We start from the raw sequence: 26,268 nt of genomic DNA on the forward strand, positions 1-26,268 counted from the left end.
CTACCCCTCCCCCACTTAAAATAAATAAATAAATCTTTTTTAAAAAGACCTCTGTATAAATTGGACTGCACTGTTCAAATCCATGCTATTCAAGGGTCAGCTGTATATGTATTTATGCATACTTTATGAATAAAATATCTTGAAAGGAAATTTTGTGTTTGGGGAGGAGTGATCTGGGGGACAAGGGCAGGATAAAGGTAGACATTTTTCATCATTAGCTCCTCCATATTATTTGAAATGTGTGTACATGATTAGCTATTCAAGGTAGATGAAGACACGAATAAAGGATTGAGTCACCCTTAACCGACTGCTTTGGGCTCCCAAAGGCATCTTCCTGAGTGTTGAAGGGATAGCCAAGGCCTGTGTCCCATTATCTGGGGTTGATCTACCTCAGTCCCCAGGAGCTATGAATCCATTTGCAAGTTCAGCCCCCCACCCCACCCCCACTAGCCCAGTTGAGCTTTGGCCCTTGGCCTCCTGACCAGCTTTCTAAAGTACCTGGGTCTCAAACTTCTGCATGAGAATTGCCTGGGGAGCTTGTTCGCTGGGTGACCTGGCAGCCTCACCTCCAGCGATTCAAATTCAGACTTGGGGTGGAGCCAGGGGATCCTTCATCAATACCTAGAGTGAGTCTTCCAAAATCTTTTGGGAGAAATGGGCCCTGCTGGTGTTGGCCTCTGTTCAGGCCTGGACAGAAAGCCTGTAGGATTAGGGAAGAAAGCAGTCCTTCCCTGCAATAGTCTCTATATATTAATCTTCTTTACCAAAAGTTGAGTGTTCCCGGGGCGCTTGGGTGGCTCAGTCCAGTAAGCGCCCGCCTTCGGCTCAGGCGTGCTGGTTTGGAGCCCTAAATCAGGCTGCCCGCTCAGCAGACCTCCCTCTGCTCATGCTTTCTCCCTGTCAAATAAATAAATAAAATCTAAAAAAATAAAATAAAACAAAATTGAGTGTTCCAGTCCCCTATGAGCGTAGGATTGTACTGGTGAGCTGAGGGACTGCAAGTCGTTTAAGAACAAGGGTAAGAAGACCTCTTTGCAGCTGCCCAAGCTGTCCCGCTGGCCTTCTGGCTCCTTGGCCGCTTCTTTAACATAAATAATGCATATATATACATACATAAGCAAGCAAGTTACCCTGTCGCTTGTGGCGACTTTTTTCTCCCCCCCAAATTACAAACTAGTGCATTGGTCCGGCAGTGGGACAGACTGTTGGAAATAGGGACTTCTCCAAATATCCGGCCGTTACCGTTCTCAGAAGTTGCCAGCAAATGCTGGAACCTCTTTGGGGGTGCGGGGGGAAGGTCTGATCTTGCGCCCCATTCTGCGAGGGTCCCACGCCGCCCGGGGGTTAAGCAGGTCTCGCGGCACCCGGCCGCCCTTCGCGGCAGCCGGTGCGGTGCCTCGCGGAGAGCCCGGGGCCGGAGCCGGGAGACCCCCGCCGCCTTCAGGGACGAGCCCAGCGGTGCGGAGAGGTGGGAGGCTGGAGCCTGCTGAGGTCATTTCCTGTGCCTCTCCCCGAGCCGCCCGAGGAGCCGCGCCGCCGCTCGGCCTTTAAGGAGCCGGCGGGGAGGAGGGAGCGCGGCGCGGCGCGGACGTTGAATGGGGTGCCGCGAGGCCCGTCTCGGCTTTGTGCGGCCAGCCCGCCGGCACCCCGCCCGGCCCCTGTCCCCGCCTCGCCTCTCCCCGCCCCGCCCCCCGCGACCCCTGCAGCCGCGGAGCGGAGACCCGGCGGCTGCCGCGGAGTCCGGCTAGAAGGACGCAAGGTCAGCGGCGGCCGCGCGCGGAGGGCGCCGGGGGGCCGGGTGGGCGGCGAGAGCGCAGGCGAGCCGGCCGGAGGTGAGCGGCCGCGCGCGCCCCGCGGGCAGGGACGGGCTCGGGGGCTGTGAGGCGGTCGGGAGGGCTTTAGTGGGGCGGAGAGGACGCGGTCTCTCCGGCCGCGGGGCGAATCCGGAGCAGGTGCCTTCCCACCTGGCGCCGGGGGCGCTGGCCTCCGCGGTTGGGCACCGGGGACCGGCGGCGCGCGGCGAGGAGTCGCCTTCCCCCGGAGGAGCGGGAGTTTGGGACCGGCTGGAGCCAGTTGCCCCCGGGAAGGGCCCTCGGGCGCACTTGCAGGCTTTCCTCCGCCTTGCCCGGACTCTCGCTGGCTGTCCCCGCTCCCGCTCGCCTCCCCGCCTGGCTCAGGTAATCTCCTCTGTGATTTCTCCGCGGTTCTTTTACGGATTCTGCTGGGTCAGGCTCAGCTCCTAGAGGCAGGTCAGCCAAGCAGAAAAGAAAACAAGTTGGGCACTGAGTGACAGGCAGGGGCTTTGTGTCCTAGGAGCCTTAGAGAGGACTCTGTCACCAGGGAGCCTTAATGGGGGTGGCAGAGGCCGTGAAGACCCGCACTTGGGGGTAGAATCCGCTCCCTGTTGGGTTTCTCCTTGCCAGGGCGTCTCTATAACCTTCTATTGTGAGTCCATCTAATAAAACCCTTTTGGACAGAGCCTTCGTTCCAGGTAAAACTTATACTTGGAAGATCGCTTTAATAACAGTTTCGTTGGAAAAGTCGTGGGTTCCTTCCTCAGGCTTTTTGGACTGTCTTCTCTGCCAGACTCTGTGTGTGGTAATGTCACTGACACTTTATAGAACTTCGGTTCTAGTGTTTCTGCACGTTATTATCCCCATTTTACAATGGAGGAAACAGACTCGGGAAAAAATTGTGATTTACCCAAGGTCATATAGATAAAAAGTGGAAGAGGCAAAACTCAATCCAAGCCTCCTAAATTCCAATGTGGGGTCCACAGTCAGCTTCCGTCCCATAGGCTCCTGAGGGGACCTGCTTAGAGCTGGGTGACGTGGCCGCCAGTGTCTCAAACTGACAGCTGAGTTGAGAAAACGTGGTGCCCCCTCCCCTCTTCAGAAGTCAGCAGCTAGGGGGAAGAAACATGTACCCCCTACTTGGCTCCCCAGGGTACACTCCTCATTCCTATTGCCTTCTCTCTGCGAGGCTGTGTATCCATGTGGGGAACTCTGGGCTCCTTATGGTTTCAAGAGTGCTTTATACGTGCTGGTTTAAGGTGTGAGGATTCCCTCACTCCTTATCGGGGAGAGGTCCTAGCAGGCTGGCGGTTGAGTCACCATCCTGCATTCTGTGATAAGCCCGCTGAGCTCTCTCTCCCTTCTGGCAAATTCAAAACTGACCTCCTCCATGGGGGAATAGGCACTGATTGCTTGCTAGAGTATGAATTCCAGTAGTCTTGGGGAAAGCGATTTGGACTATTTGGTCATTTAAAAATGTGTATCGCTTAACCCTCCAATTCCATTTCTGGGACTTTATCCTTCAACTACACTCTGAGGCATGTGAAATGACATATGTTTGTTGCAGCATTGTTTGTTTTAGCAGAAGGTTTCAAACAACCCAAATGTCTGTCAGTAAGGGACTCTTAAATAAAATCATGTAATACTACACCACGGAATACGACACAGCTGTTAAAAAGCATGGAGGGAAGGAGCGCCTGGGTGGCTCAGTAGGTTAAGCCTCTGATTACGGCTCAGGTCATGATCTCAGGGTCCTGGGATAGAGGCCCACATTGGACTCTGCTCAGCGGGGGGCCTGCTTCCCCACCCCCACCCCGCCTGCCTCTCTGCCTGCTTGTGATCTTTCTCTCTCTCTCTCTCTCTCTCTCTCTCTCTCTCTCTCTGTGTCAAATAAATAAATAAATAATTTTTTAAAAAAAAGCATGGAGGGGAGACGGGTCAGGTGTGTATGCAGATACAGGAATTCGGTTATAGGTGAAGTACAGTGTATATGTGTAAACACCATTTGTGTTTGTGTATGTGCTTGCAACATATGTATGAATGCTTCTGTCTGCACTGGATATCTCTGAAAGACGTAAAACCCCGTAAACAGTTGCCTCTGGGGAAAACTGTGGCTGAGGTACAGGGGTGGGAGGAAGCATTTGTAACTTACACTCTTTTGTTCAGTATTCAAAAATAAAGAGATAATGGTGTGCCTGGGTGGCTCAGTCCTTAAGCATCTGCCTTTGGCTCAGGTCATGATACCAGGGTCCTGGGATCAAGCCCGGCATCAGGCTCCTGCTCAGTGGGAAGCCTGCTTCTCCCTCTCCCACTCCCCCTACTTGTGTTCCCTCTCTCTCTGTCTCTCTCTCTGTGTCAAATAAATAAATTAAATCTTAAAAAAAAAAAAAAAGAAAGAAAGAAAAGAATTTTTAAAGATCCCTTGATCTTTCTGAGGCAGATCTGGTAGTGAACACATCTGTGGGCCACATCTTCCTAGTATGTCCACACTGGTGGTTTGCCTTTTCATTGTGAATGAAGCTATCATTGAGTGCCCAGCTTCTGTAATATCTCCCATAATTCTCAATAAATAAATAAAGAAACCTAGTATTTATTTAAAAATTTAAAAATTTTTAAATTGCCATTTAAAAAAAAGATTTATTTATTTGTTTATTCATTTGAGAGAGAGGGAGCCTCTCTCTCAAATGCATGTGGGGGGAGGGGCAGAGGGCGAGAAGCTCAGATGAGAGCAGAGCCCAGATGGTTGTGGGGCTCAGTCTCACAACCCATGAGATCATGACCTGAGTGGAATCCAAGAGTCAGACGCTTAACCGACTAAATTACCCAAATGCCCCTGAACTTGCCATTCTTTTTTTTTTTTTTTTAATATTTTATTTATTTATTTGACAGTGAGAGATCACAAGTAGGCAGAGAGGCAGGCAGAGACAGAGGAAGGGAAGCAGGCTCCCTGCTGAGCAGAGAGCCCGATGTGGGGCTCGATCCCAGGACCCTGAGATCATGACCTGAGCCGAAGGCAGCAGCTTAACCCACTGAGCCACCCAGGCGCCCCTTGCCATTCTTGAAGGTCAAAAGAATGGTTAAATGTTGATAACTTCATGTGATTGAACCTAATATTATTGCCCTCCTTTTCAAATATCATTGCTCTCAATTTCAAAATGGTGCTGAGGCTCAGAGAGGTTAAGCAGATGGTTTAAGGTCACAAGATTAAGGGCCAGAGCCAGTACTCAAACCCAGGCTTGCTTGGCGCTGGAAGGGGGAATCTTAACTACTACACTCTGCTGTTCCTCTGTACTGGTTTTGTTCTTAAAGGATGCTATTCCTGTTTGTCCTGGTCCCCTCTGGTATTTAGATCCCCAAAGGCTGGAACTTGCTCACCTTTTCCTGTCTCTTCCAACATTGTGAAATGTGCCACTCAGCCCCCAAGAGTAAAATGCATATTTTTGGCTTGATCATATGACAAGGTGTGGGCAGATGTGCCCTGTGTCCACTCACCCACCCCCAGCTCCATCCTCAGAAAGGGGCCACAAAGCTCTTCCCTTCCCACAGTTGGACAGGTGGTCAGCCTAGTGTAGCACTATTAGAAGATGGTGGTGGCCCATCACTAGTGAGTGGAAATCACAAAAGGTGCTCACACTCAGGTAGTGAACCGTAGTGAGGGGACACGGGAGAGCCCAGTGGAAACTGTACCCAGAACAGAGTCCATGTTCCCTAGGGAAGCCTCCTGCAGTGACCTCTGACCTCTTCCGTTTAAGGTCTTGTATTGGCTTGTTCTCTTTATAGGAAAGTTCCAGGATATACACTGTTGTTGACCTGAGCCTTGCAAACCATGAGATCTTTATTCATCTTTATGTTCCTGACTTTGCATGTAGGAATCACTTCACAAAAAAGTTGGTTGAATTATATTTAATCTCAGCATCTTGTCAATTTCTGGTCAAATCCCTACGCTTGCCAAAGTCATCCCAGGTCAAGTCTGTGTTTTCTCTGATACTGGCCCAGAGTCTGAGGTCACCTAACGACTCCCTGTGGCCTCTTCATCACCCTTCCAGCACACAGCTCCTGCCTCTGAGGCATTCTCCACCACCCTCCCTGGCTACGTCATTCCAGGATGCCGGAGGACTTAGGGAGTTCCAAAGCAGGGCCTCAGGCTGTGCGGTCATTTGTCACCTGCTAAACAGTTTAGCGCTCTGGGCACTAGAAGAAATCAAGAGAAGTGGGTTTCACAAGAGTGACTAGGAGCTGATCCTTGTAGCTTGGGGGGGAGGGCCCATGGGGACTCACTGTACTGTTCTCCCTAGTTCTTGTATATATATGAAGCTTTCCAGAATAAAAAATGAACAGTTGTATTGGGTTTTGTCCCTTCTCTCATTTCTGTCCCATCTGTTTTGCCATTGTGTTGTGTTAGGCTAGCCATGAGACTCCACCACCGCCACTGAAGCATGTGCATAGAAAGAGGATGGTCTGTGTGTTGGGAGATCGGGATTCTTGGCCCCACTCTGATTCTCCTTAGCTCCGTGTCTCAAGTCACAGATGTGATAGGATTTCTCATCTGTTCTTTGTGAATAATATTTCTTGTCCTACATCACAGGGATACTGAGAGGATACGGAGAGAAATCACGCCTTCATGGTGCTTTGAAAAGTTAGCCATTCTGTAAATTATTTTCTGTTCATCTTTGCACATCTTTACTGGAGGTACAAGTGCAAGGTGACTTAGCAGGTGAAGTTCAACGTAGTGGTATTTTGCCTTAACCTTTAATGTTTTATAGCTGCTGCGGCAACCACCTACTTCTGTTGGAAGAGCCTCTGGGGCACGTGCTTGGCAGCAGGCCCCTTGCTCCAGTTCCCTCTTGAAAGCCCATAGCTCTTCTCACATGCTGAGGCACGCCTAGCACAGGTCCAGCCCCCTTACCACATTCCCAGGGCGAGGGAGAGGCTTCAGCAGAGCACTTGATCTGTTCAGAAGTGTGATGTCATAAGCTGCTTGATTGGGACAGGACTCCCTGCAGGTTGGGTATAATTTCAACTCTCAGGGCTAGGCAGAGGACAGTGATGTCTTTTATTTCCAGAGCTCCTGGAGATTTTGTCCACTGTCCCCATGGAATCAGAGCTGCAGCTTTGACAGCCAGTTAAGAGGGAATTAAAATTCACCAAACCTTTCAGTGGCACGCAAGGATTAAGTTTCCCCTACCCCTTGGTTTTACCTGGGTGTTGTTACCGCTGATTCTTAGCCCTAAGCTAGGCTGCAAGACTTCCAGGTCCTACTTTCAGATCTGCCACACTTTTATTTTTTTTTTAAATATGAGGAAAAGCAAAATCCCTTTGAAGGACAAAGCAAATCAAACACCATGAGGCCTCCTGGCCTTCTCTGGAGGCCCCACAAGGTTCTGTTTTGTCTTTTCAGCTGCGATCTTAGCTCAGAGAAGGTCATGTTTTGTTTTTGTCTTTTGTCTTCCTGCCCGTTCCAGTCGGTCCCAGTCTTTTGAGGTGGGAATTGCTGGGAGATCACAATGTCGGGATTGTTCAGCAGGACAGTCCCCGGGGAGCAGGACTGAGGTCACATGTCTAGCATTCTGAGCTGCCCAGAACCCGAAGACTTAGACCCTAGACCCGTCAATGTATACTTGTGGGGCTTCTCTACAGGTCCACTGGCCCTGTATTTTAAATGAAAAGTCAGGACACATGATACATGTCTACGCTTATGGAGGTTATGGTGTCAGAATGTGTGAGACCAGGATGCCCTGGAAAACCTTGAATATAGGTTCACCTTATTGCCCAGGATGCTGCAAGATCCCATAAAATATTTTTCTCATTCTTCACAATCCAGTTCACTCTTTGTAAAATCAGAATTCTTTCCAGTTTTTAGATGGGTAAAAAGCACAGTTGCTCAGAGTAGGGACTTTGGAACAAGAATCCCAGCCCCGGGGCGCCTGGGTGGCTCAGTGGGTTAAAGCCTCTGCCTTCGGCTCAGGTCATGATCCCAGGGTCCTGGGATCAAGTCCCGCATCGGGCTCTCTGCTCTGCGGGGAGCCTGCTTCCTCCTCTCTCTCTCTCTCTGCCTGCTTGTGATCTCTGTCTGTCAAATAAATAAATAAAATCTTAAAAAAAAAAAAAAAAAAGAATCCCAGCCCCACTACTGACTAGCTCTAGAACTCTCTGTGTAGCTTAATAATTCCTCAGTGACCTCCTGCGTAAGTGTGGACAATGCCCGTACCTTGTCTTATGTATTGTCATGAGGATTAAAGAAGCCACACATGATAAATAAATGATAGCTATTTGTACTATGGTAAAAAGATACTTACAAAAGTCAAATGTGATAGTTGGAAGAAGGAAGGATGGAGGGGGAAGGGAGGGAGGAAGGGAAGAAAGAAGATTAAAAAAAGAAGTGAAATGTGAGGCGGTTAACCTATGGAGGACAGGCTCACTGGTCACCAGGGTTGTGTTAGCAGCAGTGCAGGAGGCGACTGGGTTTTCCCAGGTCATGTGGCTCCTGAAGAAGGGAAAAGGAATTAAAAAAAAAAAACAAAAAAACCAAAAAACTAAATTTTTATTACGGAAAATTCTAGGCATTCATTCAAGCAGAGAAACCAGTATAAAGAACTCCAGATGCCCATCACCTAACTTCAAAACTTACCAGCAATTTGATAAATCTTATTTCATGTATCTCCTCCCCAAACCACTGCTAGCCCCCTACTATGAAGTGTTTTAAAGCACATATCCCAGACATTATATCATTTCACATTTAAGTCATTTATATGTATATGATCTCAAGGTCCTGGGATCCAGCCCCATATGGGGCTCCCTGCTCAGCGGGAAGCCTGCTTCCCCTTTCCTTCTGCCTTCGGCTCCCCTTGCTTGTGCACTCTCTTGCTCTCACTCTTTCTCTGTCAAATAAATAAAATCTTTTAAAAAATAAGTATTTGTTGCATGGATACATTTTTGTTAAATGGATAATTGAATGAAAAACAAATGAGGCCCTACTTTCTACTGACCAGGGGGATGCCTGGGTGGCTCATCTGGTTAAGTGTCTGCCTTAAGTTAGACTCAGGTCATGATCCCAGGGTCCTGTTTCTTCCTCGCCTGCTGCTCCCCTGTTTGTGCTCTGGTGTCTCTCTCGCTCTCTCTGACAAATAAATAAATAAAATCTTTAAATAAAAATGAGACGAGGTTCGCCTTACAGTTTCTCAGACTTTGTGATTCCCTGAGTTTGCTTAGCTAGCTTACGATGGAATGGGACACACTGAGCCAAGAAAAGTGGCTGTGCAAATGACTCAGTCACCTCCCCAGCTCTGTTTTCTCCGCCCTCCTCCTCACACACTTCCTTATCTTCTCCTCTTGCTGTACTGGTTCCCAGGCATCCCTGGAATAGCCAGAAGTTGACTCCATCATGGCGGAACTCAAGGTGGAGACCCATGCCAGCGTGGACTGGCAGAAGCGCTGCCTGGCCCTGGAAACCCAGCTCTTCCGGTTCCGCCTGCAGGCCAGCAAGATCAGGGAGCTGCTTGCTGACAAGGTGAGTCCTGGAGAGCTAACCAACCTCCCTGCAGAGGTCAATGTCAGACAGGGCCAGAGTTAGAGAAGGAGAGTTGGGGAAGGTGAACTTTCTGCTACTGCTTCTTTTTTTGAAGTATTAATTAATTTTTAATTGAAGTATATTTGACATGTAACATTATATAATTTAAGGTATACCACATATTAATCTGATACATTTGTATATTATAATAAGGTTGCCTTTGTAGTGGTAATTAGTATTTCTATCCTGTTATGTAATTGTTATTTCTTTTTAGTGGTTGGAATAATGAAGTTCCAGTTTCCTAGCAAATTTGATGATTATAATGCAACATTATTGCCTATATTCACCATACTGTGTATTATATCCCTAGGGCTTATTTACTACTCATTGCAGAAAGGTGAACTTTTAATGAGATACTTTGCACACCTGCAAAATGCAACCCGGGGTACTTTTTTTTTTAAGTCCAAAATCAGAGCAGCTTACTAAGCTGTCGTCTTGCATTCTCTCCTGCTCCAGAGAAGTGATAGAAATCTTCTCGGCCCTCCATAACCTCTTGGGACAACAGTGGCTATAGTGGAGGTTCTATTATTCCCTTAATATTTCTTCTTCAGTGTGGGAAAGGAAGAGGGAGGAGTTTTTTTGTAATCTTCTTAGGGTAGAAGAGGGGAAAGCCACACCCTGCTGTCACCCTCTATTAAGCATAGGAGCTGTGGATGGCAGCCTGGTTTCCTGGAGGTGAGGACACAGGTTTTGGAGCCAGTACTACCTGCAACTTACTGGCTGTGTGACAGCCAGGCAGGTACACAAATGTCTGCCTTGCAGTTATTTTGAGAATTGTGTCAGGTCACATATATAAAGGTTCTGGCATGGAATAGGTCTTATTTTTTTTTTTTTATTTTTATGTATTTATTTGACAGAGAGAGATCACAAGTATGCAGGGAGGCAGGCAGAGAGAGAGGAGGAAACAGGCTTTCCGCGGAGCAGAGAGCCTGATGCGGGGCTTGATCCCAGGACCCTGAGATCATGACCCGAGCCAAAGGCAGCGGCTTAACCCACTGAGCCACCCAGGCGCCCCATGGAATAGGTCTTAAACGGGAATGATTATTATCTTTATAGGCTTGGGTGGTCTGGTCTGGGAAACTGACCATCATTTGTAATATTTCTCTGGGAAGATGCATTCTAAATAGCTGACTTTCAGAAACACTTTGGAGTATAACCTAGGAGAGTAGAGACCTGTACTAAAGGGAAAAAAATTATATATTATATATATAATTATATATTATATATAATATATCATAATATAATATATTAATTGTATATTAATTGAATCAGCTCTCTTCTAGTTTTGTTTGCATCATCCATCTGTGTAGCCAACCCTTTCTTTCATATGGCAAAAGTAAAACTCAGTCCACCCCTCTCCAAGGAATTTCCAATTCTGATTAGTAAAGCCTGAGGAAATGGCCAGTTTTACTGATAGCTCCACAAGCTGGCATTTAGGAAGACAACTTATTGACATTACCTCTGCATTTCCACTGCCGAGGATAGTAGCACTGGTTCAGCCTGAATAAGAACTTGTGAACTTTGGGTCTGTTGGCACTGCTGTCTCCAAGTTCAGGCTTTGCAAAACAGAGACCGGCTGTGTTCCTGTGGCCGTGGTTCAGGTACTAAGAGAAAGGGTAGAATTAGGCCACTTTGGGAGAAGGGAAGCCAGCCTTAAATAGTGGTTCTCAAAGGGTGGTCCTGGGGCCACCCATGCCAGAAACATGGAGTGCTTATTAAGCTTGTACATTCCTGGATGCCCCCTCGCCCAGTCCTCCTGGTCCAAATCTCCTGGGGGTGCCACTCATAATGTGCATGTTTAACAAGCTCCCAGAAATTAGTTTCATAAAGTTTGAGAACCTTGCCTTAGGATAGGTTACTGGGGAAGGTGTGGGAGGGGAGGAGAGGGTAAGTAAGAGTCTCCCAGCTGGTTTAAAACACATCTCAGAGGAAAAAATCTTCTGTTCCTAGTGATAGGGACCACAAAATAACCTTTAAAAAAAAGACCACTATGAAAAACAAAGAGGGAAAACCCAAGTGGTACTCAGCTTGGGCAGCTCAGTAGGATGGGCTGTGTGACTGGCCTCCCTGTAGTGATGAGAGGTTTGGGGTTTAATCTGTGGAGATAGAGATGAGGTCTGGCCCTTTGGAAGCTGGAGCTTAAACTGAAACTTTTACTGTAAAGTGAGGACTATCAAAGTTTTTTGCTCTAAGTTAAAAGGTAGACAAGGAAAAGAAAATCATCTGCCAACACAGGGAGATGACTGAACAGCTTCTTAGCCAAGGCTCGGGGCAGAAAAAAACAAAGAAAGCCAAAGAAAAGTATTCCTGGAAAGTGTGATGATGGTACTGGCTTAGCATTAGAATTTATACTCTTTGTGTGAATTAAGAACCCTGAGTTCTGGGCCAGTGATACCCATTGGAGACCTCGTAGGAACAGACAGAGAACCTCTCTGGAGAAACAAGACCTCAACCCAAATCACACAGGATCCTCATGTTATCTCATAGTAAACGCATAGTAAAGATGCATATATGATCCGAAATGACTAAATGCTTGAGAAAATAATCTGTCCTGAGTTAGAGTCTGCAGACACAACTAGATCCCACAAGAATTTGGAATAAGGAACTGTTGGCAAGACACCATAAAATAAATGAGTTCAAAATTATTGAAGAGGTAATGAAATGATTGAGCATGTGAGACAAGAGCAAGACACTATCCAAAAAGATCAGGTAGACTGGAAGAAGAACCAAATAGAACTGCTGGAAACAAAAGATGTCTTCACTGCAATTAAATGTTCAACGGTTGAATTAAACATCCAATGAGGCACCATGGAGATGAGCTTATAGAGTGGGAAGATGGGCCAATGCAAGAAACCATCCGGAATGCAGCACAGAGAGAGAAAGGCCCAGAGGCTGAGACCTGGATGCTTGGATGACAAGATCCTATAAGGTACCTGAAGTGGAGGACAGGATGAAGGAGAGACATTACTTGGAGAGATAATGGTGTAAAAATTCCCCAACTTGATGAAGGTTGTGCAGCCTCAGACTTGTGCAGCATAACGAAACTGGGCAGTATGCATTTCTTAAAAATCTGCTGACCGTATTAGCTAGATTGTAGGGTGGCTGCCATAAGAAAGAACCCAAAAACATGACGGCTTAAAACCCCAGCTGTTTATCTCCTTCTCGTGTAACCTTGCCGACATGAGCAGTATAGTCCTGGGGTGATGTCTGCTGCATGGTTGAAGAGGGTTCCCATGATGGCCACATTCCGGCCTCTTCCCTTTACGTGTATGACCTGGAGCTTCCATTCATCGCTTCTGCTCGTATCCCATTGGCCAAAATTTATTCTCATGGTCGTTCCCAGGTGCAGGGAAGATTGGAAAGTAGAGTCATTATTCTGGATAATGATGTGCTCTGTTCAAAGTTGGAGGCTTGCGTTGGTGGTATAGTGGTGAGCATAGCTGCCTTCCAAAGTTGGAGGCTTTATTTTGTGTGAGAAAGAAGAGGAAAACAGATCCTGGGGATCAAGGAGGAGTCACTAGCCTGGAATTTAAGTCTAGAATGATGATGATAAGTAGAAATAGAGTCTATAACTTTCAAATCAGTAGAGTAGGGAAATAGAATAAAGTCTACTAAATCTAGACCAGGAAGGAAAAACAAGAGTATTAAAAAAAAAAAAAAAAAAAGGAGTAAATAGAAGGCTGAAAATGCGACAGGAGAAATAAATCCAAATGTATCAGTCATAGGAGACTTATATAAGAATGTCTTGTCACGTACAAGAATATAGTGTTGCTCTATGAAAATTTGGAAATTTGGAAATATCCTAAACATCTGGATAAACATACTGAGGGTATTTGTAGGATGGAATGCTACATTGCAGGTAGAATGAATTGGGTGAGCTACGTGCTTAAATCTCAAACACCAGCACTGACCAAAAAAGATCCGGAGGACGTGTAGAGAACAATTTGGCTTATATGAAGTTTTAAAACCTACAGGACAGTCTATCTGTTGATTAGGGGTCTATGCAAATGAGATAAAATATAAACACAACCAAGCCTGGGGTTGATGCTAGAAATGAAATCCAAGAGTAGACTGGGGCCTTCGCCTCTCTGTAGTGGCCCATTTCTTAAGTCAGAAGCAGAGACAACAGAAAGTAAGATCTGATAAAGCTGAATGGTGGATACGTGTTTTAAAATATTATTCTCCATGTGTTGCCTGAAATATTTCATAATAAAAAAATGTCTTACAGTGCCTTCCTCCCTTGTTCCCCAGGGTCCTTAAACACATCAGTAAACACACTTTCTCCCTCCACAACCTCTTGGGCGTAAGTAGGTTGAACTTTTGTAAGAGTGGCCCCATCTCCTCTTCCAGGCTGCCTTTGATTGTCATGTAGCTGGAATGCCCTCCCACGAAAAGACTGTGACTTGGGTAAAGAAAGGGGAAGCGTGTAGACACAGGGCAGAAGAGGCTGGGGTGCCAGGGATGAGAATAGAGAAAGACATCTTGACTAGGGATCATAGGCTGGGAGAATTGAGGAAGAGTACCAGGACAGTAGCCCAACACCAGACCTCTTGGCAGGAAACCTTAAAAGCCATAAACACCACGTTGCTCAATGTCAGGGCTGGGCCTGTCACCTGCAATCATCCCCAAACCCACAGGACAGGTTCAACAGTTCACTTAAAGATTTTCCCCCATGCGTCAAGGTAAGTTTCAGATCACGGGAGGAGATGACTCAGGTTTCTCAGGAGAGCTGGTACTGGGGCCATGCCCAGGTCGGGTCTCCGTCGCTGCTCCTAGAACTTACTAGTTAATCATCACCAGTACCCACCTATACCGGCTAAGCCAGGTCAGCTCTCTGGGTCCCTCTGGCCAGCCCTCTCACTCGGCCACAGCCCGTGGGGATTGCACCACCTGGCTGGCTGATGGCCGCTCCCTCATGGCTGCCTGCGGTGCAGGGCAGGCCAAGCCTGGGTGCTTCCCCGGGGAGCGGCCCTTCCTGGGATCAGATCCTGCCCATGGGCTATGAAGTCTTGGAAACGTGCCCTTCCTCCTTCCCCACCCTACAGCCTCCCTCTTGCAGAATTGCTGTTTGGGATGTGGAATGATCTGTGCTAAAAAGCAAATTTTTCTGAAAGAAAAGACATCGATCGAGGTTACCTCACCTAAGGGCAAGGAAGGGCAGGGGAGGGGAAACAGTGTTAGACTTTTCTCTGCTGGTGCACCATACCAGGCCTGGTGTGCCGTTGCCATGGACACCCAGGCTGCCAGGACCACGCACTGTGGAGCCAGATGAACTGAGGGTGCACTTTCTGTCCAGGACAGGAGTCGGGGGGGGGGGGGTGGCTGATGCCGGAGAGTTCACATCTAGCTCTGCTCCCTGGGATCCTCCCCCACCGTTGTCCCGTCCATCTGTCCGTCTGTCCGTCTGTCCATCCATCCCGCCCCCCCTACCCCCCGCCCTGCTCTCTTCCTTGCTCTGCTGAAGAAGTCACAAAGGCTGCAGATCAATTTAAAACTTGATACTGTTCTAGGAGGATCTATAGATGGTATGAAAGTCCCTGGGATTTTTTTTTTCTCGTTCTTGCTAAACTTGTGCTTCAGTCATCCCATCAGAAAAGTGGGAGTGTAGTAACTGCGCAGAGGAGCCGTCCACAGTAGGAATGGCCATGATGAACACACGGCCTCAGTATTAGAACTAACGCATGTTTTAAGCTTTTTATGTATTTATCTCTCTCTGCTCCCAAAAGGGGTTTGAGTGGATTTACTGAAAAGAAGTAATGTAATGAAACATCCCTCATGTTTAATTTTTATTATTATTTTTTTAAGACTTTATTTATTTGACAGAGAGAGACACTGCAAGAGAGGGAACAGTTAGGGGGAGTGGGAGAGAGAAGCAGGCTCCCCGCAGAGCAGGAAGCCCAGTGCGGAGCTCAATCCCGGGACCCTGGGACCATGACCCAAGCCGAAGGCTGACGCTTAATGACTGAGCCACCCAGGCGCCCCAACATCCCTCATGTTTTAGCTTGAATATTTTTCACTGAAGCGGCTTTTTCCCAAGGCGCCTTCCAGTAGGATTGTGTGCACTCCCTCTTTTCTGGAAATTCTTACTAGTTCCACCAACCAAGGTTTTGAAATGCAGCAACCCAGTTTACATTTATATACCAAAAATGTGTAGGTTGACTTTTTTTTTGTATCTGTAAACACATAAGTGGTTCAGTCCCCTTAAACAAAAGAACAATGACTGTTGCTCCGCCCCCCTCAGGCCAGGGACTGTGCGGAGGCAGCGATTCTCTGGAGCCTTCAGCTTCTCAATGTATGGCTGGAACACAGAGGCCAGAAAAACACTTCCTTGCGTACCTCAGAAAAGGCCAGGAACTGTGAAAGGAGAGTACTAGGGCTCTCAGGACTAGTTGGAAATATGTTGAAGTCTGCATAAAGTCATCACAGAATTGGCCTTAGCTGACAGATCCAGTTTGCTTTGGGAGCAGATGCCTTCTAGAACTTTCATTCACTGTGGATGAGCTTGTGTGTACCTGTGCATGTGTGCACACACGTTGAGAGGGAGAGAGAGAGAGAGAGAAAGAGGCTTTCCATTCTCCTAACTACCTATTTTTGATAGGGTCCACTGCAGTATTTTTCTGGAACCTCAGTACTGATAGCGTTCTGTACCCCCTGTGAAGCCATTCGAGAAGCTCTGCCAATACGGGCCTGGCCCCACGATGTAGCCCAGAAGCTTTGCTATGCTTTGCATCCTGTGGCCAGTCTAGTGTTTTCCAGAGTGTGGTCTGTGGGCCTCCTACATCGGGATCACCCGAGATTTTCTTCCCAAGCGCATTCCCAGGTCTGTGCCTCACGCTTGCTCAATAAAACCGTCTGTGGGCAAGGCCCCAGAATCTGTCTCGAGGACGCTCCGTGTGGGTCCTTACATCCCTGACAGTGAGAGCTCCGGGCACGAACTCCCTCCACGGCCTCTCAGCATCTTGAGCCCCAGGTGCCCCGGAGGAGCAGTGGACCCACAGAGAAGACTCAGAGCCCCTTCACTCCTTCCTTTTCTATAGTCAGATACCAGGGCAGCCCCATGGTGCTGTATTTTAAATATTTAGGACTAAACATAGGATTTGAATTAAACAAAAGATCTAGTAAAAAAACAAAAAATGTTGAATGGCATGGGCTTTGATAACAGAGTTAAAACCATTTTTTTTTTAAAGATTTTATTTATTTATTTGACAGAGATCACAAGTAGGCAGAGAGGCAGGCAGAGAGAGAGGAGGGGGAAGCAGGCTCCCCGCTGAGCAGAGAGCCTGATGCGGGGCTCGATCCCAGAATCCTGAGATCATGACCTGAGCCGAAGGCAGAGGCTTTAACCCACTGAGCCACCCAGGTGCTCCGAGTTAGAACCATTTAATAGCCCAGATTGGGGGCTGCTGCTCACACATGGGCAGGTCACTTACACAAGTGAGACGGGTGGTCCTGGGAAGAATCAGGGGAACGGGCTGGAGCTAGAGGAGGGAGCCAGTTATCGCTGTAAGAAAGTGGAACCCTAGGGACGCCTGGGTGGCTCAGTGGGTTAAAGCCTCTGCCTTCGGCTCAAGTCATGATCCTAGGGTCCTGGGATCGAGCCTCGAGTCAGGCTCTGCTCAGCAGGGAGCCTGCTTCCTCCTCTCTCTCTGCCTGCTTCTCTGCCTACTTGTGATCTCTGTCTGTCAAATAAATAAAATATTTAAATTTAAAAAAAAAAAAGAAAGTGGAACCCTAGCATGGCCAGATCTTCTGAGTTTTCGAGGGAAGCTGGAAGCCAGGGATTATATGTGGAATCTGTTTTTATGTGACATGCGAGATCTGGATGTGAGAGACCCCGCGGCTAATGGTGCCATAGACTCTGGAGCCAGTCCTCCCGAGTTTGAACCCTGGCTCTGCCTCTCTCCCACATGGCCTGTTAGTGAGGTTTCCCAGCCCACCGCCGTCTGTTTCTGATCTGTACAGAGGGCTAATAGTAGTACGTGCTCCTTCCCAGTGGGATGAACATTCAGTGAGTCGACACGTGTGGAGTGTTTAAGCCGGTGCCAGACACACGCCAGTGGCCCTGTGGAGTTCTCTATGTGTCAGCTACATACCCCTAACACGTGAGGTCTTGCAAGATGCCCCAGAGGCTAGAGTTGGCAGCCTCAGGCTTGAAGCCGCTCTTGCTGTAGGTGGATGATTCATGGAATGGCTGTATAATTTATCATCTAACCCAGGATGCTCTGGAAAGAGAAAAGAAGGCCCTGTTAGTAATTATCATGGGACAACAGGGGAACCCCGGACAAATGGGTCTCCCTGGTCCTCCGTGTCATCTCTGTCTCTGAAAAACCAGCAAGTAACTGGCTGTCAAGTCACCATAAGGGCCACGCTGTGCACCTGAGCTCTATGCGAGGCACCTCGTGGTCCTCTTCCCGGTAACCATAGGTGGTAGAGACACGTTACCCTTTTTTCCCTGGTGAGGAAACTGAGGCACAGAGCAGCTCAGGAACTTATGTAAAGCCACACTGTGGCAGAGCCAGTCAGGTTCAAGCCTGAGTGCTTCCCTGTGCCCGTCTCTCCAGTGGGGGCATCGCGGCAGTAAGAATGCTGAGCCCCCATTTCACAGAACGGCTGAGCCCCAGCAGGTGCAGAGCTCGGCTCAGACCACCATTCAGCTCACGGGCGTCCGAGAGTGCCCACTGCTGCCACTGCCCGGGCACTGCGTGTCACGGCATCATGAGTGTACAAGTGTACGAGCTGCGGACACAGGGATTGAGCACCAGGTTGGCGCCCAGTGCGTGTTGTCAGGTCACCATGGCCAGTGCCGGGGCCACTCATTTAAGAGCCTTGTGTGCCGGTCACAGCTGGTAAGAGCGGAGCCGCCTCAGAGTCACCTGTCTGAACCCGACACCTCCTGGGCCAGCCCATCACCCCAGGCCCACAGACAGCTGAGGACAGCTGAGGACAGGGCTCTAGGGAACCCACTGAGAGGGAGAAACAGAACCCAGAGCAGGGGTGGCCCCGGATGTGGTGTAAGGAGCGGTCTGCCCTCGTGAGAACTATTGATGCTGGTGTTAAATGAAGTTCGAAAACTCTGGAGTTTTTCTCGAAAACCTGGAGTACTCCTGGGCCATGGAGGAAGTGTACGTTCATTACGACAGAGGGAGAGATGGTGTTAAAAATACTCTTCAAACAAGGATGGCAGGATGTCGGTAATCGTTGGACAGTAGTGAGGGATACGTGGATGGTCGTTACACTCTTCTCTTAAAAACGTTCCAGATGTTCAGAATGTTTTCAGTGTTCAGAAATTAGTTTTCGAGGAAAAAAAATACTCCAGCGTAAAGGCAAATACAAAATGCTTTGAGTTTTGAGTGTCCCTGCCGGGAAGATAAGAACAGCTGTAGGATCGGTAGGAATATGGGGACCCTGCGGCCGCCTGCCCAAGCTGGGAGAAGACCCCAGGCTCTGTGGAAGGTGCCTTCCATTGCATTTGCTTCAGTGATAGCGTACTTTGTTATTTTTTTAATCAACATATGACATACTATTTGTTCCAGAGGTATAGGTCTGTGATTCATCAGTCTTACATAATACCTTGTATTATATAATTACAACACATACCCTCCCTAGTGTCCATCACTCAGTTACCCCGTCTCTCTACCCCCGCTCCCCTCTAGCAACCCTCAGTTTGTTTCCCATGATTAAGAGTCTCTTATGGTTTGTCTCCCTCTTTGATTTCATCTTGTTTTTTTTTTTTCTTCTCTTCCCCTATGATCCTCTGCCTTGTTTCTTAAATACCACGTAGGAGTGAGATCCTATGATAATTATCTTTCTCTGATTGACTGACTTCACATAGCATAATACCCTCTAGTTCCATCCACGTTATTGCAAATGGCAAGATTTTATTTTTTGATAGCTGTGTAATATTCCTGTGTGTGTGTGTAACCTTTATCCATTCATCTGCTGATGGACATCTGGGCTTGTTCCATAGTTTGGCTTTTGTGGTTAGTGTTCTTTAAAGGGATGTCTAATAATAGATCATCTCAGTGGGAAAAAACATGCTCACTGTGTGGTCAATACCAGGGTGATTTCCAGCCCTCACCAGTGTCGTTGACTGCTCTTGGTCCAAGTGGGGATGCCCAGCTGGGCAGTAGAACTCAAATACAATTCTCTTCTTCACTCTACCTTGGTTTCTCCATCCATAGAATGTAAAGACAAGTTTTTCTATTAAAGGAGTTTGAACTGTGTAGCTAGAGGGGGATGTAGACTGACACACAGCGGTGGCCCCCGGTCACCATGGCCAGTGCCGGGGCCACTCATTTAAGAGCCTCGTGTGCCGAGGCTCTTTTGATAGCTGTGTCTATCAAACAGTTGTCTGATATTCAAGAAGGGTTATGAATATGAGTGATCATTTCCTGTGGGAATCTTATGTCTTCTGAGCTACAGAGATGTTGCATCTGAATGGTCCAGCTGAAGGTTCATCTAGGGAAACTTGTCAGGAATCCAAAATCTTCCTATTCTGTATTTCATTGTGTTTGTATTTATTTTATTTTATTACTTAAGTAACCTTTATACCCAGCGTGGGGCTCAAACTCATGACTCGAAGATCAAGAGTGAGATGCTGTCCCAGCTGAGCCAGCCAGGTCCCCCTCACTGTATTCTTAAAAAATTAAATGCTTCTGCGGCGCCTGGGCGATACAGTCGGTTAAGCGTCCAACTCTTGGTTTTGGCTCAGGTCATAATCTCAGGGTCAGGAGATGGAGCCCCACATCAGGCTCTGTGCTGAGCATGGAGTCTGTTTGAGCTTCTTTCTCCCTCTCATTCTGCCCCTCCTGCTTGTTCACGTACTCTCTCGCTCTCTCTCTCTCAAATAAGTAAGTCTTATTTAAGAAATGTAAATGCTCCCAGCAGCTGTATTAGTGATGGTTCTGAGGTGGGCCCAAACTCCAACTCTGACTAGCTTAAGCAAATGGAATTCATTTGGAGGATCCTAGGGCCGCTCACAGAACGGGAGGAAGGAGCTAACAATTGTGACTTGGTGAAGTTTGTGCACGATCTCCCATGCAGTCCCCTAGTTCTTGTCTCTGGTCTGTCAATCCCAGGTGTCAGATTCCTGGGGACAGAGAACCTGATTGGCCCAGTCATAGTACTAACCTGGTCACCGGGGGCCGTCGCTGTGTGTCAGCCTGCATCCCCCTCTAGCTACACCGAATTCTTGTTGCTCTGGGAAGCCAGCCCTGTCCCCATAATACCAGCTGATGCTAAGCTCTTATCTTCTGTGTAGCTGTTTGACGTTCAGGGAATTCTGTAGCGCAGGCTCCACGGCTGTTTGACTTGGGGAAGGCCATCTGGCTCTAACGGATGTCCGTGTCTGGCCGGCGCCACCCCACCCTCTCAGGCTTGAGTTGAGAGGCTCGATCTCAGGCTTGAGTTGAGAGGAAGGAGAGAAGAGCTGCAGGCAGCCTTGGCCTGAGAACATGAATGCCCCTCAGCGGTGGTCCTGTCTACTGGGAGCCCAAGGGGCATTTTTGCCCCATGAGTTGTAAATCTCGAGTTTTCCCTGGGATCCTCAGATCCTGTCATAGGGAATGTGTGCCAAAGCACCTGTATTTCCCCAGCCCCAAGAAGGAGGAAAAAGTGGGTGAGAAAAGGCTGGCCTTTGAAAAGAGCTGTCCCAGGTTCTCTGGCGTGCCCTCCTCCCAGAGAACCCTCCTTTCACTGCCCAGCACCAGGCTGGGGGGCTCCTTCTCCTGCGTGCTTGAATCAAGAAGGGCAGGCAGAATTGCGGTTGAGCAGATGAGAGATTGGGAAAGAAAGAAGGGATTCAGTTTTGCTGGTAGGTTTCAAACCAAGATCCAGGCCAAAAAGAGAAGGTTGAGTAGCAGGAGAAAAGGCCTGATCTGTAGAGAGGAGGTGGGTGAGGCTGGACTGGACCTGGGAAGGGGAGACCCGTCCAGCCTCATGGAGGACAAGTTGGGCCGTTTTGCCCCTCGTGTGTGTGTATAATGCCCCCTGGGGCAGGGCAGGGTAGGGCTGGGAGCAGGTGACCGACCGGGCTGTGGCACATGGAAGCAGGTGGCTCTTGACAGGAGAGTTGGGCATGTGACTGCCTTGGCGTGGTAATGTCCACGGGGCAGCGTGTGGCCCCTGAGCCAGGGAGGGTGAGAGCAGTGGTCCAGCCCACACTCGTCACGGGGAGCTTGTGAAGCTGTGGGGGTGTCCTGTGGGCTCGTGAGCATCGACTTAGCCTTTAGCTTAGAGCTGGTCCCTCAGGAGCCTCCATGGGTAAGAACGCTCATCCCTTAGCTTGGCCAGCTGTAGTCAGAGATGTCCTTGATAAGGGATTAATACTTGTCCCCCTCCAGTGAGCCGTCCTTGGGTGGGAAGGAACATTCTCTTACTGCAGGCGTGGCGGCTCACGTGGGAGCGTGTTCCGTGCCAGGCACGTGACGAGCAGTGGCAGGGCCCTGCCTGGGACGTGGTGCTGACAAGACTGAGGGCTGAGGGTAGCGTTGCCTCATGAAGAACGTTCCTGCTGCCCTCCTGGGTACGCCACGCATGGGAGACAGAGCTAGGCTTCTGCTCGCTCAGCAGAGAGGACAGCAGCTCTAGGCTCTTCACCAGCCCCCTAAATTTGGGATATGGGAGCAGAGGGTTGCCATGAAGATCTTTGCCCTGAGACCCTTGTGCCGCCCTTGAGTTGAGTAGTTTAAACCTGGCCCGTGTGGAGCGTCTACACAATTTGCTCACTTGGCCCTGAAGCCATGGTCGTGGTGGGGACACCGCACTGATATTTGTCCTTGCTCTCTGGTCGAGCAGATGCAGGAGCTGGAGCAGAGGCTGCTGGAGGCAGAGCAGAGGGCAGAGAACGCCGAGACCCAGGTAACTGGGGCGGGGGACGGGCGAGACTGTGCCGCAGAAACGGCTGTTGGCCTTCCTTGATCCTTCCCAGGGACACACACACACATACTCGTCACCCTCACCAGCTCCTCACGGGGACAAGGAAAACCAGCAGTCACGTGTCTGTTCTTCTGAACAGATAATTCAGGTGCCTGGAGCGCTCTTTGGGCACGGAGTCTTTGGGTAAGGGTTAGCGCGAGAGCAGGTGGCTGGGTTCGTCCACATAGGCCAAGTTATGCTAAGGTAACGGATCTCAGCAGTTTATCCTATCCAGTTCTCTGTCGTGGTGCATCTCCGTCCAGAGTTAGCTGGGGATTCTGCTTCCCACAGGGACTTGGGGATGGAGGCTGACGGAGCTCTCCATCTTCCGCCTGGACCCTCTGGAACAGGCGGCCTCCTTGGTTGCCGTGGCAGGGAGAGAGCTCTTAAATACCTCAGTCCAGACATGATGAGTCACTCCCTTCGGACCCATGGGCTGGAGGGAATTCCATGGCCATCTAGCCACGAGAGGGCTGGGGCAGGGTGAGAAGCACAGGGACTTTCAGTGAGCAACAGCCGTCTCGGCCATGGGGAGCTCGAAGCAGTTTGTCCTGCCCAGCTTGTCCCTGTTGAGGCCCCCAGAGTGACATGGCCAAGTACCCAGCGGTTTCTTCCTCATGTCCTTAGTTTGCCCACGTGAGGCTTACTAAATGGTCCCAGAGTTAACTGGTCCCCCTGTTGTCATGAGGGCTCTGCCTGGGGAGGGTCCCGGGGCAGGTTAGTGGCCATTTCACACACACGTGCTAACCCTGCGTGACGATGGTACTTTGAAGGTGGGTGTAATGGAGGAGAAGGTGAAACTGTCCAATCTGAAGAACGTGGACACAGCAGGCAGCCTGCACCGGAAGTACCAGGACCTGCTGAAAGCCATGCGGGGTAAAGATGAGCTCATCAGCCAGCTGGAGGCACAGCTGGAGAAGCAGGTAAGGGCCGACGCCCCACTCAGCACCATTGCCCCCTGCAACAGAACAGGTTTCCTCTGCTGGTGGGGGCCCCTCCCTCATGTGACTGTTCTTTCAGAGATTGAACTGTTAGAAGGCAGGCAGGGGACATAATGGGGAGAGGACCATGGAGGCCGACTGATCTGGGTTTGACACCTCCCACCCCACCCCCACCCTACCCACGAGCACCTGCTGCTCTCTGGCTGTGGGCAGGTAAGTCACGGATTCCCATTTACACAGCTGTAAACTAGGGGTCATCATACACCCCGGGGCTGTCCAGAGAGTAAATTCAGGTAATCTGTGTATAGTATCAGACATGAGGTTGGGTTTGGTAAGGAGAGCCCGTCCTTCTCCACCCTGGCCTTGGGCCCTGCCTGCATAGTATCAGAGCGGCACAGAGCTGGACCGTGAGCCTTGGTCAGCTGGTTGGCTAGAGTTTCTCAATGAACCTGAGTAGGCATACTCGTGTGCCCAGGAGAGGCCATGCCTAGCATTCCAGCTTCGTTAGCCCCTTTGCTCCGGAAAGGTTTTCTGAATCATCACTCTGCCAGTTCCCTATGCCCAGCCTCCTCCCCTTTACAATTCCCTTAACTTCTCCCACTGCTGTCCCTTCCCTCTGTCCTCGGCCTCACCTTCCCACTTGGCACCAGAGCACCATCATTTCCCATAAACCACGTCAGTGTGGCCAGATGACTGTTAATTTTCTGTGTGAATTCTCCATGAGGTGCCAGCTGGTCCTGGGAGTATCTCCCCACCATCATGGGCAAACTTGTAATCATTCATCACCAGTCACTGAACGTGTCCATGGTGCGATGGGCCTTTGTATACTCAGGGGCACCCAGCGTGTGTTCCTGAGAAGTCGTGGGGAAATATGACGTTGACCCGTGAAATCTCTAATCAGTTATTCATTGACTTTGGAGGTACCGCATTTTCGAGTGCTTCATAGAAGTGGCCACATCTGGGGATTCGTGGCAAAATGATTCCTGCTGAAGCCTGGATCAAAAAAAAAATTGTTTTCCAATAATAAAAGGTCAGAATAGAAAGAATGCTGTTCTACAAGTCAGTAGACCTAGCCTTAGTCCCAGCTGTGCTCCCTACGCTGATGGAGGCAAGCCACGTCACCCTCTGGGCCTCCGTTATACAGAGGGTATCAGACGAGGGCAGGGGTTGGCAGACCTGTTCTGTAAAGGGCCAGGGAGTACATACCTTGGGCTTTGCAGGCCATGTGGCCTCTGTTGAAACTCTTCAGTTCTCCCATTGTACCAGGAGGGTAGCCCTAGACAATACTTAAGTAACACGCATGCCTGTGGCTCTGTTTCTGTACAACTTTATTTATAAAAACAGGTGGGGCAGGGGGAGAGGAACCAGGTGGAAGGCTGGATGGTGGCCAGTTTGCAGAGCCCTTCAGCTGGTTAACCTTAAGGTCCTTCCAGTATTCCCTGTGAACATTTCTTGTGTATCAAAGGAAAGCATTCCATTTACGTTTTGTTTATTTAGCCAAGCCTGGATTTGTGGACTCCTAGGTTATGTCCAGTTGTGAGTTTTTTTGCTTGATCAAATAATACTGCAACTAACGATTCCTAAGCCGTGGGTTTGTCGGGTCAGCAGTCTATACATTTAAAACGTTGACAGGTATTATCAAATTGCTGCCCAAAAAGGCTTTGCCAGTTTCTAGAACAGGGGTTGTTTTCCAACAGCCCTGGCAATTTGGGATAACATCAAACTTCTAAATTGTGTTAGTCCGATAGAGGAAACAATGTCTGATTTTTTTGTGCATTTTTAAAATCACAGTTAGGTTGAACCACTTCTCATGGGTTTCTCTTTCCCTTTATTTCTTTCTCTTTTTTTTTTTTTTTTGAAAAGATTTTATTTATTTATTTGACAGAGATCACAAGCAGGCAGAGAGAGAGGAAGGGAAGCAGGCTCCCTGCCGAGCAGAGAGCCCAATGCGGGACTCAATCCCAGAACTCTGGGATCATGACCTGAGCCAGAGGCTCAGAAGGCAGAGGCTTTAACCCACTGAGCCACCCAGGCGCCCCTTTCCCTTTATTTCTCTGTTGACTTCTTGTTCGTATTCTTTTCACATGTATTTATTGGTTTGTTCATTTCAAATTCGCCCTCTTTGTGTAAGCCATCTGTGTTGTAAATCATCCCCTAGTTGGTCTTTTGGTTTTAGGGGGCCTTTTGTTTGTCATGTAGTAATTTATGGTGACGGTATAGATTTGATCGTCTTTTTCTTCATGGCTTCGGGGTATGGATCACGCTGAGGAAGACTTTTCCCACTTTCAGAATATTTTTAAAATTCATAAGTGAATTTCTTTTTTTCCACTGCCCCCCCCCCCCCCGCCACCTGCTTGATATTCCTTCTCAGGGTTTCCTGCCTCCAGTCATTCACTCCACTGGTGACCGCTCTGATGCAGAGTCCCTCCCTTTCTTGCAGAAGCAGATGAGAGCTGAAGAAGCAAAAGTTGTCCAGGAAAAAGCTGCGAAGATCAAAGAATGGGTGACTCTGAAGTTAGGAGAGGTGAGTGGAAAACTCATCTCAGGAAGCTTGGCGTGGACATGCGGAGGGATCGGGGGTCCCCTCCGTGCCCCAGCATTTTTCTGCCTCCTGTCTGTGGGGCCTTGACTGACCTTCCTTGTATTAACTATCTGTCCTTCACTCGGCTTAAACACCGAGGCTTGCTTCACTTTTCCTTTCCTCCTGTCGCCGTTGGGTTTTCCCAGAGCTCCTGATCAACTTTGTTTGCCCCACAGAGGACACACACCCTGCACCTACCCTCGCCACTGCACCTCTGCCCTCTCAGTTCTTCTCAACTGGCCTCTGTGCTGTTGGCCAAATACACGTGTCATTGCCCGTTTTCCCCATTTTCAGTGTACAATTCCGTGGCATTAGGTACATTCACACTGTCATGCAGCTATGGCCACCATCTGTTTCCAAAACTTTCATCGCCCCAGAGAGTAGCTCTGTGCCCAGGAGTCACTAAGTCCCCGATTTCTCATCCCCTGACAACCCCGTCCTGTCTCCACCTCTAGTTTGAGGCTCACTGCC

General features: G+C 49.0%; 1 protein-coding gene across 3 annotated transcripts in view; it reads left to right on the top strand.

Annotated features, from left to right (window-relative positions):
• Positions 1-1,466: 1,466 nt before the first annotated feature.
• PLEKHH1 (pleckstrin homology, MyTH4 and FERM domain containing H1) overlaps positions 1,467-26,268 on the top strand; it is a 48,976-nt gene continuing 24,174 nt past the window's right edge. Inside the window, exons 1-5 of one of the 3 annotated variants that reach the window (XM_032344561.1) lie at positions 1,467-1,759; positions 9,142-9,300; positions 22,156-22,218; positions 23,049-23,198; positions 25,657-25,740. In XM_032344561.1, the coding sequence (XP_032200452.1) occupies positions 9,175-9,300; positions 22,156-22,218; positions 23,049-23,198; positions 25,657-25,740 (423 nt within the window). In that variant the 5' untranslated portion in view covers positions 1,467-1,759; positions 9,142-9,174. The other 2 variants (XM_032344562.1, XM_032344563.1) reach the window with 2 other exon arrangements.

The sequence above is a fragment of the Mustela erminea genome, chromosome 5 (assembly GCF_009829155.1).
Source record: "Mustela erminea isolate mMusErm1 chromosome 5, mMusErm1.Pri, whole genome shotgun sequence".
NCBI classification, from domain to species: Eukaryota; Metazoa; Chordata; class Mammalia; order Carnivora; family Mustelidae; genus Mustela; species Mustela erminea.